The sequence below is a fragment of the Euleptes europaea genome, chromosome 3 (genome assembly GCF_029931775.1).
Source record: "Euleptes europaea isolate rEulEur1 chromosome 3, rEulEur1.hap1, whole genome shotgun sequence".
NCBI lineage: Eukaryota > Metazoa > Chordata > Lepidosauria > Squamata > Sphaerodactylidae > Euleptes > Euleptes europaea.
This window is the reverse complement of record NC_079314.1, coordinates 7,777,394-7,794,767: the sequence shown is the minus strand read 5'-3', so window position 1 is coordinate 7,794,767 and position 17,374 is coordinate 7,777,394. Positions and strand designations below refer to the sequence as shown.

General features: G+C 50.5%; 1 protein-coding gene across 1 annotated transcript in view; it reads right to left on the bottom strand.

Moving 5' to 3' along the window:
- NPAS1 (neuronal PAS domain protein 1) overlaps nucleotides 1–17,374 on the bottom strand; it is a 59,776-nt gene that overhangs the window by 22,570 nt on the left and 19,832 nt on the right. The window contains exons 3-4 of the mRNA XM_056845950.1: nucleotides 14,573–14,646; nucleotides 4,668–4,757 (exon numbers count right to left, since the gene is read on the bottom strand). Coding sequence (XP_056701928.1) covers nucleotides 4,668–4,757; nucleotides 14,573–14,646 — 164 coding nt within the window. The remainder of the gene's footprint in view (nucleotides 1–4,667; nucleotides 4,758–14,572; nucleotides 14,647–17,374) is intronic.

Below are 17,374 nucleotides of genomic sequence, written 5' to 3'. Positions count from 1 at the left end.
TCTCCATTTTACCCTCACAACATCCCTGTGAGGTGGGTCAGGCTGAGAGTGCGGGATTGGCCCAAGAGCACCCCAGCGAGCTTCCATGGCAGAGGGGGGATTTGAACCTGGGTCTCCCAGATTCTGGTCTGATACGCTACACACGACTATACCACAAGTGGCTCACGTCTACCCTTTCCTTCACTTTGCTGACTTTGCTGCGTCTCAAAGTTTACATCCTTGGGGCAGAGGCCGGGTTTCTTGCAACCTCTCAAGCGCCGCACAAACGGAGGGCTCTACAGAAACAAACAAGATGCACCCCTCACCCGTCACTGGTGAACACCAAAGGCCCATGCACTTCCCTTGCGGTTTTTCTTGAAAGGGCCTGACCAGGTAGGGTTACCAACCTCCAGGTGGCACCTGGAGTTCTGGAATTGCAGCTGCTCTCCAGATGACAGAGATCAGCTCCCCTGGAGAAGTCGGCTACTTTGGAGGGTGGAGTCTATGATATCATACCCTCCTGAGGTCCCTCCCCTCTCAAAACCCCACCCTCCCCAGGCTCCACCCCCAAAATTTTCAGGTATTTCCCAACCCAGTGCTGACAACCCTGACTACCTCCTCTGTACATTTGGCAGCGGGGCGGGGGAAGAGCAACAGGTGCACAAAGCAACAGGTGCAAGCAGGCACAAATCTCTACAGTGCCACAAATTGGGGCCTCGGAGTTCTCTTCCAAAATTTTGGCATCTCTTGCAAAATCTTGGAAGAGTTTGTTATGTAGCTGGTTTAGAGCAAAAGGATTCTGGGAGCCAGGAAACTCAGGTTCTGCCTGAAAACCTCTGAACGAGAATTAGTGGCCTACATTCAATGATGATGCTAAACCCAGGAACTCAGACAGGGGGACTGCAGTGGACCCTCCTGCCTCTGTTCCCTTTGCTGCAACATCCAGGGACGTGAGCAGAAAGCCACGGGGCTTTGCATACAGCATCTTCTGAAAGGGAGGCACGCTGACAGAATCCAACAACCATCGCTCACATCCCACATGTTCCCAGACCCGGGCCTTGCGCCAGCCAGCTGACGCCTCCTTCATAGCGCGACTGCTCTGGAGGGGTGTCCCCTGCCTCTCACCTGCCTCTCCATCCCGCCCTGTTTGCTTAAGGGGAAATGGAAATCTAGAAAGCAAAAGAGGGTCTCTGTTCAGCTCTGCACGGGAGGAACGGCAGGGACTGATTGGCTGGGCCAGAGCAGGTTCCCTCTGCTGAGATACAACTTCTGCCCTCAAATTCCCCACCCCACCCCACATTTTGGCCTTGTTGTCAAGGTGAAAATTTAAACAAATAAGGATGCTTTTTAAAAAGAAGAAGAAACACTGCAATGAAGCAATGTTCTTGCCCAGGGAAGACACCGCCTCCCCGGGGAGAGGCCGGCAATGGCTCCATGACCTGATCCAGGTTGCAGATCTAGAGGTCCTCCCTCCCCACAACTATTGACGAAGGATTTACTTGCAAGGGAGCAGAATGTGGGTGCCTCAGCCAGCCCCCAAGCCCTTTGCCAACCACCCCCCAAGGACTGCCAACTCCAGATTGGGGAATTCCTGGAGATTTGGTGGGTGGAATCCCGGGAGGGTAGAGTTTGGGGAGTGACCTCAGCAGGGTATAACGCCATAGAGTCCACCCACTAAAGCAGTCATTTTCTCCAGGGGAACTGATCTCTGGAGATCAGGTGTAATTCCAGGGGATCTCCCACCCCCACCTGGAGGTTGGCAGCCCTACCTCAAAACCAGCCTCCTTTTTTCTGTGTGTGTGTTAAAGTGCCCTCAAGTCGCAGCTGACTTATGGTGACCCCTTATGGGGTTTTCAAGAGACGTTCAGAGGTGGTTTTGCCATTGCCTGCCTCTGCACAGCAACCCCGGACTTCCCTGGTGGGCTCCCATCCAAGTACTCACCAGGACTGACCCTGCTTACCTTCTGAGACCTGATGAGATCAGGATGGCCAGGTCAGCCTGACCTTTTACTACGATACAAAGCTCAGACTGGATTATTTTTTTAAAATGAGGTTTCGATTTAATAAATGTTGGCAGCCCGAACCTGACCTCGTGCTACCAACCCCACGCCCCATGCGAAAATGAAGCCTGGGCCGCAGCTGTCCCTCGACCCCGGGGGGAGGAGAGAATTCCTCGGAAGGGGCTGGCAGGGCTCCATCCAGTCGTCCCCCTCCCCCGCCACCACCAGCATCCCTACCTAAACCTGAAAGGGGGGGAGGAAACTCCCCAGCACAGCAGAGCCCTGCGGAAGGAAATGCCCAGAGCCCCTTCTCAGCCCCCGTGGGGTGGGGGCAACTGGTGCTGGAAAAAGGAAAACCATCAACCCTTACCCTGAAAGCTCCAGGGAAGGGGCTGTGGCTCAGTGGCAGAGCATCTGTTTGGCATGCAGAAGGTCCCAGGTTCAATCCCTAGCATCTCCAGTTAAAGGGAACAGGCAAGTAGGTGATGTGAAAGACCTCTGCCTGAGACCCTGGAGAGCAGCTGCCAGTATGAGTAGACAATACTGACTTTGATGGACCTTGATGGTCTGATTCAGTGTAAGGCAGTTTCATGTGTTCATGTGTCCAGTGATCCAGACCTGAGCTCCCTTTGCAAGTGGTGGCTCGAGCGTACACGAAAGGTTCTGATGTAAACCGCTGTCCTCCGAGGGTGCCTGAGTCCCACAGATCCTTCTACTTTAACATTCCCCAGCAGGTCCCAAATTTACATCGCCCCCCCCCACCCCACAACAATCAATCAATCCCTGCTTGGAAGCCATGCCGGATCATCAATTACCTGGCAAAGACCCTTAGTTTGTGGCAGAGATAATTACTGAGATTAATTATTCATGTGGTAGGGACCCGGAGGCTGCACGGAGATGCCCGGCGCCAGGCCGCGCGGAGGGCCATGCTCCAAACTGAGTGAACGCTGCGTTTCTTGTCCCTCCAGAGCTCAGGAAGCATTTGGTGGCGGTGGAGAACTCGCACTTGGCAGCTTTAATGCCACAGGGCCCAGATAAAAGACGCAGACCCCAAAATAGCTGTCACACACCCAAGAGTACTTGAGGACTACTCCCAAGTGGGGGCCCGGCCCTAGGGTGAGACTCACTTGTGGGAATTTTGCAAGGAAAATCCACAGTTTGAACACCCAAACGCCATCCGTGACCAATTCTTGCATTCAAGCATTGGAGCGAAAGAAAACATCCCAGAACCCTGATCCTCCCGTCCTGTCTTGCTAAGATTTGGCTTCAAGCGGGAGATGGATGAGTTTTTTTTCCAGAAAACAGAATTGCAGGATTGCAAAGGGGGTTCTTAGGTCCTCCTTGCATCTCACTTTTGCTGTGGTCAAAAAAGGTTTTCTACATTGTTCCAAAAATCTGCCAAACCTCTTTGACCACCAGGGTGGGTGGTTAATGAAAAGACAGTGTGTGCGTGTATCTGTAGAACAAAACCTCTCAAACCACTGTCTTCTTTCTTAAAGATGGCTAAAGATGGACAATTTCCAAGACACTTCTATCATATTGCCCCCATTACCAGAGGAATTTAGCAGATTTTTAGCCTGCCTATCTTCACATGAACACATGAAGCTGCCTTACACTGAATCAGACCATCAAGGTCCATCAAAGTCAGTATTGCCTACTCAGACCGGCAGTGGCTCCTCCAGGGTCTCAGGGTCTTTCACATTACCTACTTGTCTAGTCCCTTTAACTGGAGATGCCGGGGATTGAACCTGGGGCCTTTTGCATGCCAAGCAGATGCTCTACCACTGAGTCAAGGTCCCTCCCCAAGAAGTTCAGAAAAGCAGGCATGGTTTCCCTCTTTCTTGCATTTATCCTCACCACTACCCTGTAAGGTAGGTTAGGCTTAGAGAAAATGGGCTGGGCCTGAGGTCAGCCTGTGAGCTCCAGGACTTTGAATCAGGGCCTCTCTTTTCTTCATCTAACACTCTAACCTCAAACACCACGCTGCCTATACACGGGGAACAGCGGTCATCTGAATCCATCCACACACGCCTAGTCCTGGCAACGGTTCCTACACAACCACTCGCTACGCAGCTGAAGTACGCTTTGGACCCAGGACCCCCCAGTCCCATGCGACGGGGACCACAACAACCATCACGTTTTTATAAGTAGAAAGGAAGCTGCTGTTCCATTTTAAACAGGTGGTTCCCAATCTTCCATTTTAAACAGGTGGTTCCCAATTTTGAGACACTTCTAAATCATTTATCCACATTTACTCTCCTCACATCACTCATAATCCCCATAACACGATGCAACCCCTCAGTCTTCAAAGCTAAAAAAAGTCACGACTTTTTTCATGCACGGGCAAAGGTCACAGTCCCTCCTCACAAGGACTAGAAGCTTGCTCTTACTTTAAAATAAAAAATCACAGCCGAGATTCTCAGCAGCTCCAAACCCTACGATGCTAGAGAGAAGTCATAGTCAGACAACGACAGGTTCGGCCACAGCAATTCAGGACAGGCCAAAGTGTTTTCGAGATACTTTGCTGCTTCCTGAACTCCACAAATAATCATCTTGGCTATTCTCGAAGCAACCCGCTCAGCTGCGTGACTCATGCGCCATACATCTGGCCGTGTGAGAGTGGGATTTTATTTTTCAGCCCGCACATGCATTATTCACGGTTTAGTATACAGCTCACACAATTCCTACCTGCGAGAGCCCGAGGTAAATAGACACCGTCTCAGAGATGTAAAGGAATTTTCCCTCTTGGTTCAACGCAAACACGAACCCATCCAGGGACTGTGGAGAGAAAGAACAGAAGTATCTTTGTAAAAAAATAATGCAGGTCATTTCTCTCCTCAGGCAGAGAGAAGGAGTAAGCCCATGTCACAAATCCAGGCAAGGGGGAGATTGCACCACCTTGCTCAGAAATGTGGGGTGTGGTATCATCATGAGGACTAGAAACCCCACCCCAGATCAGTGCTTGAGATCCACTGTGGTGCACTGGTTAATAGGAATGGTCTAGATTCGAACCCCTGTCTGCCCATGATGCAAACCAGGTGTCCTTGGGCAAGTCACTCACCCTTGGTCTAACCTACTTCGTGGGGTTGTTGTGAGGATGAAAAGGGGAGAACCAAGTACTTTTCTGGGGAAGGGGGTGGTAAAAACGTACTAAATAAATGGAGGAAACAAACAGGAAATACGGTTTTGTATACAAGTATATTCCTCTTCCCAATCCCGACAGCCTAGGAAAGTGGTTAATACATTAAAAACCAAGGATGTAACGGCTTTAACCTGATTAATCAACACAATCATTAATTGCAGATTAAATTCCCCCGTGATTAATTAATTGGTGGGACTAACAGCAATCAGAGACTCCTATTCTCTGCCCCTTGCAGGTGATAACCACCCACTCTGCCGCCCGCCGCCCCCACCTCCAAACTGGAGAATAGCAAAATATTGCAAACGCAGAGGTGGCTTTTGCTCACTAAATTGTTACTTATATTTGAAAGGCGAACGGGAGGGGCGGGCAGGGGGAGAAGAAGGGGGAGGGAAAGACTCTGCCCTTCTAGCATCCACTGAGGATCTGAAACATGCAAATTTATTCCAGCTTCAGCCAATCAGTTAAAAGCAAGACAGCTGTTGGGTTTAAAACAAAAACTTTAATGGGTCGACAGTCCCGGTTAGAAATAATTATATTTTAACTCTGCTTCGCAGCCAAAAAGAAAAAAAGGAAAAAAATTGCTCCCAAAGTAGACTCAGGATTTTTTTTTTTTTTAAAGAGAACTATAATGCAAACGCAAGACAAAACATTCCCCGGGGAAGGGATTCCCAGCTGGAGCCGGGTCCAAAAATGATGGGTGGGGGGCCGGAGACTGCCTGCAAGCCATAGGGAGGGGCTTCAATCCGGAGCGGGGTCCGAGCACGACAGAAAGGTGTCCCAGAGAAGCTTGGTGCTCTACTGAACCATCAGCCACCGTCCAAAATCCTGAGCAAAATCCTGGCCGCCTTCCCAGGTCAGGCCTCTTTTCACAATCCAGGGCTGTGAGAAGACAGAAAGACTTTCTGTCCAAGGCTTTGCCCCCGAGAAAAGAACTCACAGAAGCCTGGAAATATTAAGCTGAACTGATACCACCATTAGACAAAAAAGAAAAAGAAAAAAGAAAAAAATAATATAAAGCCAGGGAATGTTGAATGTGGCTTCTGAACAACTTGCAGCTTTCATTTAAACCAAATCAGGTTTCCAGCCCCTATGGCAGAAGAAGCGACAGGCGGAAGAGAGAGAGAGAGCAATCTCAGGCGCCAGATGGTCAGCTGCATAAACCAGCGTGGTGTAGTGGTTAAGAGCGGTGGACTCTAATCTGGAGTACCGGGTTCGATTCCCCACTCCTCCACATGAAGCCTGCTGGGAGACCTTGGGCAAGTTACAGTTCTCTTCGAACTCTCTCAGCCCCACCTACCTCACAAGGTGTCTGTTGTGGGGAGAGGAAGGGAAGGAGATTGTAAGCCGCTTTGAGACTCCTTAAAAAGGCAGAGGAAAGCAGGGTATAAAAACCAACTCTTCTTCCGCTGATTTTCTCAATAGATAAATGAATTTATTCATTTATTTCAATTTGGAGTGATGAAAATTTCTTGCAGGCGGTGGGAGGGATTGCTCAGTTTTCTGATCCTTCCCCCCACGACTAGCTGGAACAAAATATTTTTAAAAGCAGAATAAACTTTGCTGAATGTGAGAGGTCTTCCAAATCTGCTTGATTTCCAGCTCACAGAAACTACCCCTTTCTGGGCACTGCTCAGGTAAGTTGGACACAGAATCTCTGTACATTATTTCAAGGAGAGAAATCACAGCGGTTGCCCGATGAAGGCAAATGTATTTGCAACCTTTTCTCTCGCATTCTGCCAGTTGAGCTCAGCAAACCGGGCCTGTAAAAAATGACACCGTGAAATTCTCTCCCATCTGAACCAGGTTCTTCCTGCTCACAGCCCAGCTGTTTCAGAGTCCCAAAGAGGCACCGAGAAGCAGCTGTTCAAATACAGCAGCACCTGGAAATTCCCTTTGCACACCAGTGAAACACAAGATAAACCCCTCAATTTGCTGCTTGCCAGCTCCGACAGAGATCGCATGCCAGGAGAGGGGAGAGCCAGATAAAACCGAAAAAGGTGGGGGGTGAAGAGCCACAGCCAAAGCCCCCTCTACTTCAGCCCCCTCCCCAAGCTGTTCCAGAAAACAGGAAGCAGCCCCCCGCCCTCAGGGCAACACAGGGCGGATGCCTGGGGTGGCCCCTTTGAAACTTGCCATGGCAAATTTTACCAGGCGCCAAGAAATGCCCGTTTTGGGTCCCCCGCCAAAACTCCAACTTTGGTGAGCTTCAGAGGTTCTGAAATCAGTCCAGAAAAAGAGGAGGTGGGTTGAGGTCCCATGGCTCCCGGTCAGGATTTCTGCCTCAATGCAAAGTTCCGTTCGCAAGGACCGGGCAGGATCCCAGCGGGAAGGACTGATGGCCACCGGCCCTTCCGCCCAGGAGTGGCGCTTGGCACGGGGGCCACGAGATGCCATCCTCCAAAGGGCCAATAACTCACGTTACTCTCAAAACATATCTAACTGTAGCCTGATCCCCCCCTTTTGAAAACCACTTCAGGGTGGACAGTTTAACCTGCTCTGCACATTTCATAGAACCGTAGAGTTGGAAGGTACCACCAGGGTCATCTAGTCCAACCCCTTGCACCATGTAGGAAATTCACAACTACCTCCCCCTCCCCCATGCCCCCAGTGACCCCTGTGCCATACCCAGAAGAAAAACCCTCCAGGATCCCTGGCCAATCGGGCCTGGAGGAAAATTGCTTCCTGACCCCCAAAGTGGCGATTGGCACTACCAGGGGCATGCAAGAAAGGTTGTCTCTTCCTCCCCTCCCTCTCATGATCCGTCTAAGTTCACAGAATCAGCATTGCTGACAGATGGCCATCTAGCCTCTGCTTTAAAAAAGCATTTTTCCTGCTCCATGTTACACACCCCCAGTTTAAAATGCACGCAATTACCCACAGAAATGGTGCAGAGGTGGGAGAGATTGGCATAATGGAAAATGCTTTGCTGCTCCCAAAGGCCCCCCCCCCCATCAGCTTAAAAAAACAAGCAGTCGGGCTGTCACTACATATGTCCTCATGTAACATTATTTTGCCCTAAGAATCATTTTAAAAATAAAACAAACATTAAGTTTCTAGTCCTTAGGGCTGCTTGAAAATGAACAGACAGTGGCCAGTGAAAGTTTAGGGATCACGGCGGGAAAAGGGAGGGGGCAGCCAAAGAACCCAACTGATGGCCCAGCGAAGCACCACTTCAGAACCAAGGCAGTGGAGGATCCCCCCTCCAAGGCATGTGAAAAACCTCCCCTCAGGGTCTGAGCCCCAGCACCTCTTGGCGTTGCAAATTAAAGCCTGTCTGTTCCTTCCAAAGTGGCGTTTGGAAAAACAAAGACACTCCGAAAACTGTTCTACACAAGTTAAAAACACACACACACACACACAAGTTAGCACTTCTGGTTGTATTCCTGAACCACCACCAAACTGGATACTGATAAGCAATCCTTGCCAGTCTCCTCTGTTCACTATTTGTAGAGGCAAGGGAGCTTTGGGGGTACCGGCCGCTCCATCTCCAGTCAGGGCTGGTTCTAGATATTCTGTCACCCACCACCCCCAGGTCTGCGTTGCCACCAGCTGGGTCACTTGGGTGGTACATGCCCAAGAGGTCAGAAAAACGAAGGTATCGCAGTACCAGAGGTCAACAAGAATTCAAATTTACATTTTTTGTTCCAAAAAATGTGATGTGCAAAAAAATTATGAAAAGTGTAATACAAAAATAAATATAATTGTGACTTTGTAAATAGCTGTTAGGTCAGCCCTGGTTAGTATTTGGGTGGGAGACCACCAAGGAATACCAGGGTTGCTGTGCAGAGGAAGGCACAGGCAAACCACCTCTGTTTGTCTCTTGCCATGAAAACCCTAAAAGGGGTCGCCAGAAGTCGGCTGCGACTTGACGGCACTTTACACACACACACAAATAGCTGTTAAGTATTTTCACACATTAAGTATTGGTGTACTGAGGAAGTGTCTGTCATATTGTGACACAAATGTATTTATTTTTGTATTTCACTGTTCATTAATTTTATACACACTTTTTGCAAAATTCTTTTTTCTTTGAATTCTTGTCATTGACCTCTGGCACTGTGTACCTTCGATTTTCAGACATCCTGACGTCTTCCTTTACCTGTTTTCGGTTTGCCCAAGAGGTCATGCCAGTCCCTTCTCATGCAACTGATTGCTGGGCGGGGGGGGGGGGCTGAGAGCCTGCAGAGGATTAGGGCCTTCCTCGTTGCGGCCCCTGGCCCAAGACCCAGCCCCCTGCCTCAAGTTGTGAGGATTCCCCTAAATAAGAGACTGGCAGGTAGAATGCCTAAAGTGTTGATAGGATCTAGGATGAGGAGTAGGGTTGCCAGCTCTGGGTTGGGAAACACCTGGAGATTTTTGGGGCAGAGCTTGAGGAGGGTGGGGTTTGGGGAGGGGAGGGGCTTCAATGCCACAGAGTCCAATTGCCAAAGCGGCCATTTTCTCCAGGGGAACTGATCTCTGCCGGCTGGAGATCAGTTGTAATAGCGGGAGGTCTCCAGCTAGTACCTGGAGGCTGGCAACCTTAATGGGGAGGCCAGCATCTACCAGCCCCAAGAATGCCAAGGGGTCTATTGACCCCCCACACACACACACACAAACATACACACACTAATTCCCAGAACTCTCACTGTCACAATCGCAGCCAAGAAGCTTTGGTAGAGAATTCTTGGTTTGCACCCGCATCATCCAAGCTATGGAGTTGTAGTGTGAGAGCCCCCCAAATTCCCGAGTGAGCACAGGCAGAATCCCCCCATGGGGCTCACGGAGTGAGGTGGGGGGTCACCCATAGCTTCTCAGGCTCTCCCCACACCCAGCCCCCTCCTCTATCCAAAGCAACAATACCTCTTTATCTTGGCAGAATATGTTTGCACAATTACACCCCCCCCATAAAGAAGCCTGGTGTGTATGGGGAGAAATAGTAGGAGATGAATGGAACCGATAGTCACGTTAACGTTCAGGCACATTAATTACTGCTGACAGATAAAATTGCTTTTTTTCCCCACCATCAAGTGGTTTTCGATGAGGCACTTGGAGGTCATTGCGGCGGCAATTAAACGGTTGACACCACATGACAGGAATGGGCAAGGAGGAGGAGGCAGGCGGGTGGGGGAGACGTCTGTGGATTTGCGGAACCGAAGCTAAAGACTGGCAAGCTAAAGACTGGCAAGGGCAGAACGAGATCCTGGCCAAAAGAAGAAGAATAAAAGCGGCTCCCATTGCCTGCTGCCTTTGGCCCCAAAAGGCAGGGTGACCCCATCTCCGGAGAGGACTCAGAATTTGGTGAACTTACATTGGGAACCACACACACACAAGGCCTGCAAAGTTTAAAAAGGGAGCCCAAGTCAGAAAGCAGCAGCCAGAATAAAGGCCTTCTTTTTGAGCCTTCGGGCACCTTTGCAATTCTGACACAGGGTGGTGGGCACAACCACAAAATGGCCTCAATGGGCGGTGGAGCCAACCTCCCCCACGCACAGAGGAAGTCCAAGTGCTTGGGACAAGAGAAATAATTTTAAAAACCCGCAAAGCAAAATGGAACAGTCTTTTCGCCTGCCTGCATCCACACAGAGCCTTGCAAACTGCTCCCACTCCTATTCAAAAGGCTGGGTTTCCCCCCCCCACCCTTTGCACATACGAAGGGGGGGGGAGGTAGCCCTGCTCCCTGCAAACCAGCTGTTGACATGGCTCCCCGGCCCCACTGCGCGTACGCCGCTAAATCCGATTGCTTCCACATAAATCCCAATTAGTCCCACAAGAGGCCCGCAGCACGAAAAAGCCTCGGGCGATGCAGAGGCAGGAGGGCAAGAAATTTTATTTGGGAAAAGAAACAAATGCACCTGGCCCAGGAGCGAAAAGCACATTAAGACGTCCGTCTCCTCTGTGCCAAAACCTCGTCCAAAGCCTTCTAACTCAATTGACTCCACTCCTTGAGTCTCTTGCAGGCCCTCAGCACCCGCTCTTCGGGGCAAGGTCAAAGTATTCTGTCTCCCTGAGCAAGTTATGCCCATTCCAAAGCCCCGTGGGTGGGGGGAACCACCTCCTACGGGGCATTGCCGGCCTCTTCACCGTTCTGCCCCAAGCAGTTGCTGGCATGGCTTGGCCCAAGAAAAGCCCCGTGGGGGGCGGGGGCAAGTAAAGTATTTTGAAAGCCAGTGTGGTATAGCGGTAAGAGTATTGGGACTAGGGTCTGGGAAACGCAGGTTCAAATCCCCACTCTGCCATGGAGGCCCGCTGGGTGTCCTTGGGCCAGTCACACAGAGGGGAACCACGTTGGTCTGCAGTAGAACAGCCAGGTTCAAGTCCGGGAACACCTCGGAGACCAACAAGATTTTTCTTAGCCTAGCCTACCTCACAGGGTTGTTGTGATGATAAAATGGAAGAGACAAGAATGGCATAAGCCGGTTTGGGTCCCCATTGAGAAGAAAGGCAGGGTATGAATGAAGTAAAAACAAAATAAAGTTCATTTAAAATGTTTATATGACGGCCTTTCTCCCAGGCAGCTACATTCGAGTTTAGTAGCTCCTTAAAGACCAACAAGATTTTTGGAGTATAAGCTTTTTGAGTCAAAGCTCCCTGCGTCAAATATCTGACGAAGGGAGCTTTGACTCTCAAAAGCTCATACCTGGAAAATCTTGTTGGTGTCTGAGGTGTTCCCGGACTTCTACTGCAGACCAACACGGTTCCCCTCTGAAACTTTCTCCTAGGCAGTTCCCCAAATCTGGCAGATGGGAGCCCAGATAGATGATGCCACCAGAACAGATCCAATCTCTGTTGAAACAAATAGCATCACTGGGGAACCGTTTTTGTTAGGAATGGTGGAGGGACGGGTGAAATCCCCCCCCCCCAAGAAGTGCAGTCCTGAGTCAACTCCCTGTCAAGCCTCTCCTATTTGGAGGGGTTTGTCAAGATGAGAGACACAATCACGGATCTCCAACGTCTCTTCAAATCTGAGATGACAAGACATCTTGGGAACAAAAGAAGAGACCCCTCTGAAACAGTGCCTGGACATTCCTGCCTCAAAACCAAGCAAAATTCTCACCATCTAGGGGCCCCCCATCCCTCCACCCGACTGGCTTCACTGGGGAGGCAAAGGCAGAGGCCTATCACCCCCCCCCATGACAAAAATAGGGTAGCCATTTCAGCTGGGGGGAGGGGACAGAGCCCACTTTTAGCCAACTGATGGGACCTAGCAGGAGTGGAAGCAGGACTGGGAGACCCCAAACAAACTGAGCCACGAGAACGGGTGATTTTGGACTGGGAGGGGGGGAGACAGGGATCCCCAGAATAATTCACTCACAGCACAGAACAGCTCCTTTACCAGAAGATGCATTTTGCTATCAATAATGGTAGACACTAGGGTGGGGTGGGGACCAGACTGTTAGCATTTTGGCCGTGACAGGGTGAATCCTATAGATCCCAGCCTCTGTTGAAGGCTGGCAAATTCCCAGGCAAGACTGAAACACCTGCAGGTATCTCCTAAACAAACAGAGGGAAGCAGGTGGGGGTTTGATGCAGGTGCCAAAATCTGCCCCAGTTGTGACCAGCTGGCAATGGGAGGCAGGCTGAGATGGCCTCCAAACGGCGATCTTTTTTACTGCTCACTACTGGTGCATCCGGGAGTTGCGCCTCGGCTATTTGGCTCTTGCTGGATGTTTGTACTATCTTATTAGGGTATTGGTTAGGAAAATTCATTTCTATGCCACCTGGAAAGCTATTTCAGCGAAAATCAGGGTAAGAATTTTCTAGACAAGTGCATTAAATTAAACATTTCTTTTGGAACAGGTGGATAGCTGCTGGGAAACACTCTTGGGAACACAACCCTGGGTATTAGCCCAAGGAGAGTCAGAGTCTGATCCTTATTCGGCCACGAAGCTTTCTGGCTGTCCCCTTTGGCCAGCTGCTCCCAGAAAAACAGGATAACCTCACATCTTGGAGGAAACTGGGACAAATAAGCCCACTGACAAAAGTTGGAAACGCAACAACAACCGGGCTTGAACGTTTGTGCCAGAAAGAGACCAGGGGATTCCCAGCGACGGTCCTTCTGTGTTTCTCGGTAGGGCAACAAAACCCACCCCGGGTCCATCCCCACTCGGCTGTCACCCGGCCAGGCCGAGGGACTAGGCAGGCATTGACTGGGGATTGATAAATTGCCGTTTAAAATATTACCATATGCCACTTTTGATAATTAGCCAAGTGCCCCGGGAGACAGCAGTAATGAGAGCTCTCCAGAAATAATTAGTCCGATCCGTCCGCTTCAGCGGTGCCTGCCCTCAAATGTCAAGGCTCCCGAGCTGCGCACCGGAGCACCTTGGGTGCGGAGTGGGTCCCTGAGGCCGCGTCCTCCCTGCGCCTCTCCGCCAGGAGGCATCTGTGGAGCATGGAGTTGAAGCGGCTCGGGGATTGCTACCCCCAGGAAGGAGAGATGGGAAGAGAGGGGAAAGAGGCTGTTGGGGGCAACTGAGCACTGCCAGAAAAAGACGCCAGGGACATCTTGGTCAGCAGTTTGACTCAACCATGCAAAAATCCAGCTCACGCTGTTCTTCCTCCTCAGCTTTGCACCCCCCTTAATCTCCCCCCCAAGAGTTTTTACCTGCTTCCCAAGACCAGGAGGCCCACGGCCTGTCCTCAGACCCCAGGAGATGTTCTCCCTCAGCCAAAATGACCTTCCACTTCCCTCACAAGATTGTACCAATTTGCTAATATTCTGTGCCTGATCCTTCCCATTCACATCACTACAACACGGTAAAGAAAGAATAAAAGGGTCCTCCTGTTTACACCCCAAAATTAGGGCAAGGGGGGAACTCCTCATTTCCTAAGGGGTTTCTCCAATGTCATTCAAGTTATACTAACGCAAACTTTAGAAACCCTTCCTTTCACCGGAATGGACACAATTCCTTCTTTATAGAGATTAAACCTTTCCTTAGTGTCAGATGTTAACGCTTCCTTCTTTCTGCTATTTTTTTGCCAATCACGGTTAAGACTGTCGACCATTTTTCATTTTCAAAACATTGGAGAGCCAGCGTGGTGTAGTGTTTAAGATTGGCGGACTCTAATCTGGAGAACTTTGTTCGGTTCCCCCCTCCTCCACATGCAGCCTGCTGAGTGACTTTGGGCCAGTCACGGTTCTCTCCGAACCCTCTCAGCACACATGGAGGCAGGCCTCCGCACATCTCTTGCCTTGAAAACCCTACAGGGTCGCCATAAATCGGCTGCAACTTGACGGCACTTTACACACACACACATCTGTCACTGAGGAGGACAGTGGCCAGAACGGAGGTGGCGAAGCCTGGACCAGAAACCAGGGGAGTCAGGAGAACACCCAAAGCAGAACTTCAGGCATTCAGAAAGGGATTTGGCGACAATCTGGAAGTCCGTGGCTTTGTTTTCCAATTGATTCTGCAACGGGACAGCCCGATCAAGGGGGCAGCGCCGCTCCAACGGCTGCCGGACTCACCTGCAGGATGTGACCGCCCAGGTGCTGTTCGAAGAGTTCTGTCAGCAGCGCACTCATGTTCCTCCTGCCAGGAGCTGTTAAAAGAAAAGCCACAAGGTGCAGCCGTCAAAGGTCACGTCTCGTACGCCCCTCTGCTGTGATCCCACCCCACACCCCTCCTTGTCCCCACTGCTTCTTAAAAGGTAGAGAAAATCGGCATATAGAAACCAACACTACTTCTTCATCTTCTTCTTTCTTATTTCTGCTATTAGTGGAGTTGAACTCCCAGGAAAGACCAGAATTAACGAGGTGGGGAAGAGTTGTTACCGCCAGCATGTGGATTGTTGGGCCGTTTTTTGGAAATGCCCCAGTCAGGACTGTAACGGGGGCCTTGGTCCGTGGTTTAACCCTACAGCTGGGATTTTCTCGTTGCCGAAAAGTGGAGCTGCAGACCAGAAGAGCACTCCTCCGACCTAGAGAGAATTTAAGGGGCTTCAAACACCCAAACCCAAGAGGAACCAACAACTATGGGCGCAGACTCTAGGCTCAGTCACCATGTGCACTAGAGCTTTGTTTGAGGCAAGGCTTCAACGCAGAAACTCTTTCGGTCCATGGATCTCAGCCCGGGAAATATGAAGACAAGAGCGCTCATGAGCATGAACAGAGTGCAGCTCACTTGCCACCTGATCATCACAGCCCATCCCCAGGTATCTGAGATTAGACAGCAGCTTTTGACTGGGTTTAGAACCAAGCAAAATGCTGCCTATGATGTTATGTTAGCTATACCAAATGTACAACAAAGAGAAGAGGGGGGTATAGTGGTTACAGTGTCAGAATAGGAACCAGGGGAACCTAGATTCAAATTCCTGCTCAGCCTTAAAGCTCACAGGTTAGTGTTGGGCCAGTCATTCTCTCTCAGCCTGACATACCTCACAGGGTTGTTGTGAAGATAAAATGGAAGCAGGGAGCCACCCTGAGCTCCACTGAAGAAAGGCCAGGATGAAAAAGTCACACGTACATACAGAACCCCACGGCTGCAATTTCAGCTGGTTTCCCTCCTCGCCCCTCCCACATGAGAAATTCCCCTTCCTTCTTGACACTTCCCCCTCCAATATATTCCAGCCACAGCAAACCCTTCCTTTGAACATACCATGACATCACAGAAGCTCAGCCAATGGGTGGAAGGGGTTTACAGGCAAGATAAAATGCATTGTGTTTGTGCCTATGTGTGATCCCTAACTATCATTCCAACCCACACTTTGTCTCAGGGTCAGAGGCAATGTAGGGGCTACTGAATCAAGGGGTCATCTGGAGGCACCACTCTGTCCCTGACACCTCATCAAGTTTTCCCACCTGGGATTTTTGAATTTATTTTTTTGTTGGTTCTTGTAGGTTATCCGGGTTGTGTAACCGTGGTCTTGGTATTTTCTTTCCTGACATTTCGCCAGCAGCTGTGGCAGGCATCTTCAGAGGAGTCACACTGAAGGACAGGGTCTCTCACTGTCCTTCAGTGTTACTCCTCTGAAGATGCCTGCCACAGCTGCTGGTGAAACGTCAGGAAAGAAAATACCAAGACCACGGTTACACAACCCGGATAACCTACAAGAACCAATGAACTCTGACCGTGAAAGCCTTCGACAATATAATTTTTTTGGTTTTTTGCATTGCTTCTAAGAAGCAAAAGGAAGGACAAAGCTGTTTCTGTGTGTGTGTGTGTGTGTGTGTGTGTGTGTGTGCAGAACTCATGAGACTTAAAAAAAAACCACAACCAAGGGGTGAGTACAAACAGGAATCTTGCAGAAAGAATTGCAAAGTACTTTAGCAAACACAGACCAAGTGGGGTGTTTTCTGCCTCGGTTGCTGAAAATGTCATCAAGTAACGTGGCAGGGAAGAGAAGGAATCTGTTCCCCGTTTCTGGGTTAAATCCGAATTCGGGACAGTGCAAAATGTTTGTGCAATGGCTAAGCACACACACACACACACAAACACAACACACTTCCTTGAGGGGGGAAAGAGGCCAGGACAGAGCTGGGGAGGGGTAGGCTGGGGGGGGGGGGGAGAAGCACAGGAAAAAAGGGGACAGGCCCGGCTATTGTCCCTTGCGCATTCCTGCGAGATGGGATCGGAATACTTATCAGTCCTGCATTCACAGCTGAAAAGCTGGCAAGACCCTGCCTTAACCTTTCTTTCAGCCCTTCTCTGCGGCTTTGTAGCTCGGGACGGCACAGTTCCCTGGCCGGGGGTGGGGGGGCTGAAAGTTGGGAGGGAGAAGGGGGGGGGAAGACACCGCTGTGAAGGAGGAGGCCGGTGCGCACAGCCAGGAGGTTGAGCCAGCGAGAGGTTCTGTGCCAAAATGTGTCGGAAACCTCGTTTTTTTTGTCCGGACGGCACACATGCTGCGTGGGGCCTAGTCAGTGTGGGGTTGATGCTCACTGCTGTTCAAACAACATCAGTCCCTCCCTCCCTCCCTCCCGTAGCCTTTTTACACTGGCGGAGAAGGGCTCTATGAATGGGCCCGGGCCCAAGCTGTGATGTTAGGGTGCTCGAGGCAGAAAAACAAAACGGCACCTTTCGTCTGCGCTAATGCACACCAGCTGCGCCCGCGCCACCCAGGTTGTAGCAACAGGGCTCGAGCAAATGAATATCCCCCAGGGCTGTGCCCATAAGTCAAATCTGGCCACCTCCTGCTCCTCATAGTGTCAAGAACATAAGGACATCAGAAGAGCCCGGCTGGGTCAGACCAGGGAGGGTCCATCCTGGTCCAGCATCCTGTCTCACACAGCGGCCAGTTGCCAGCCACTTCCTCTGGAGGTCCAACCACA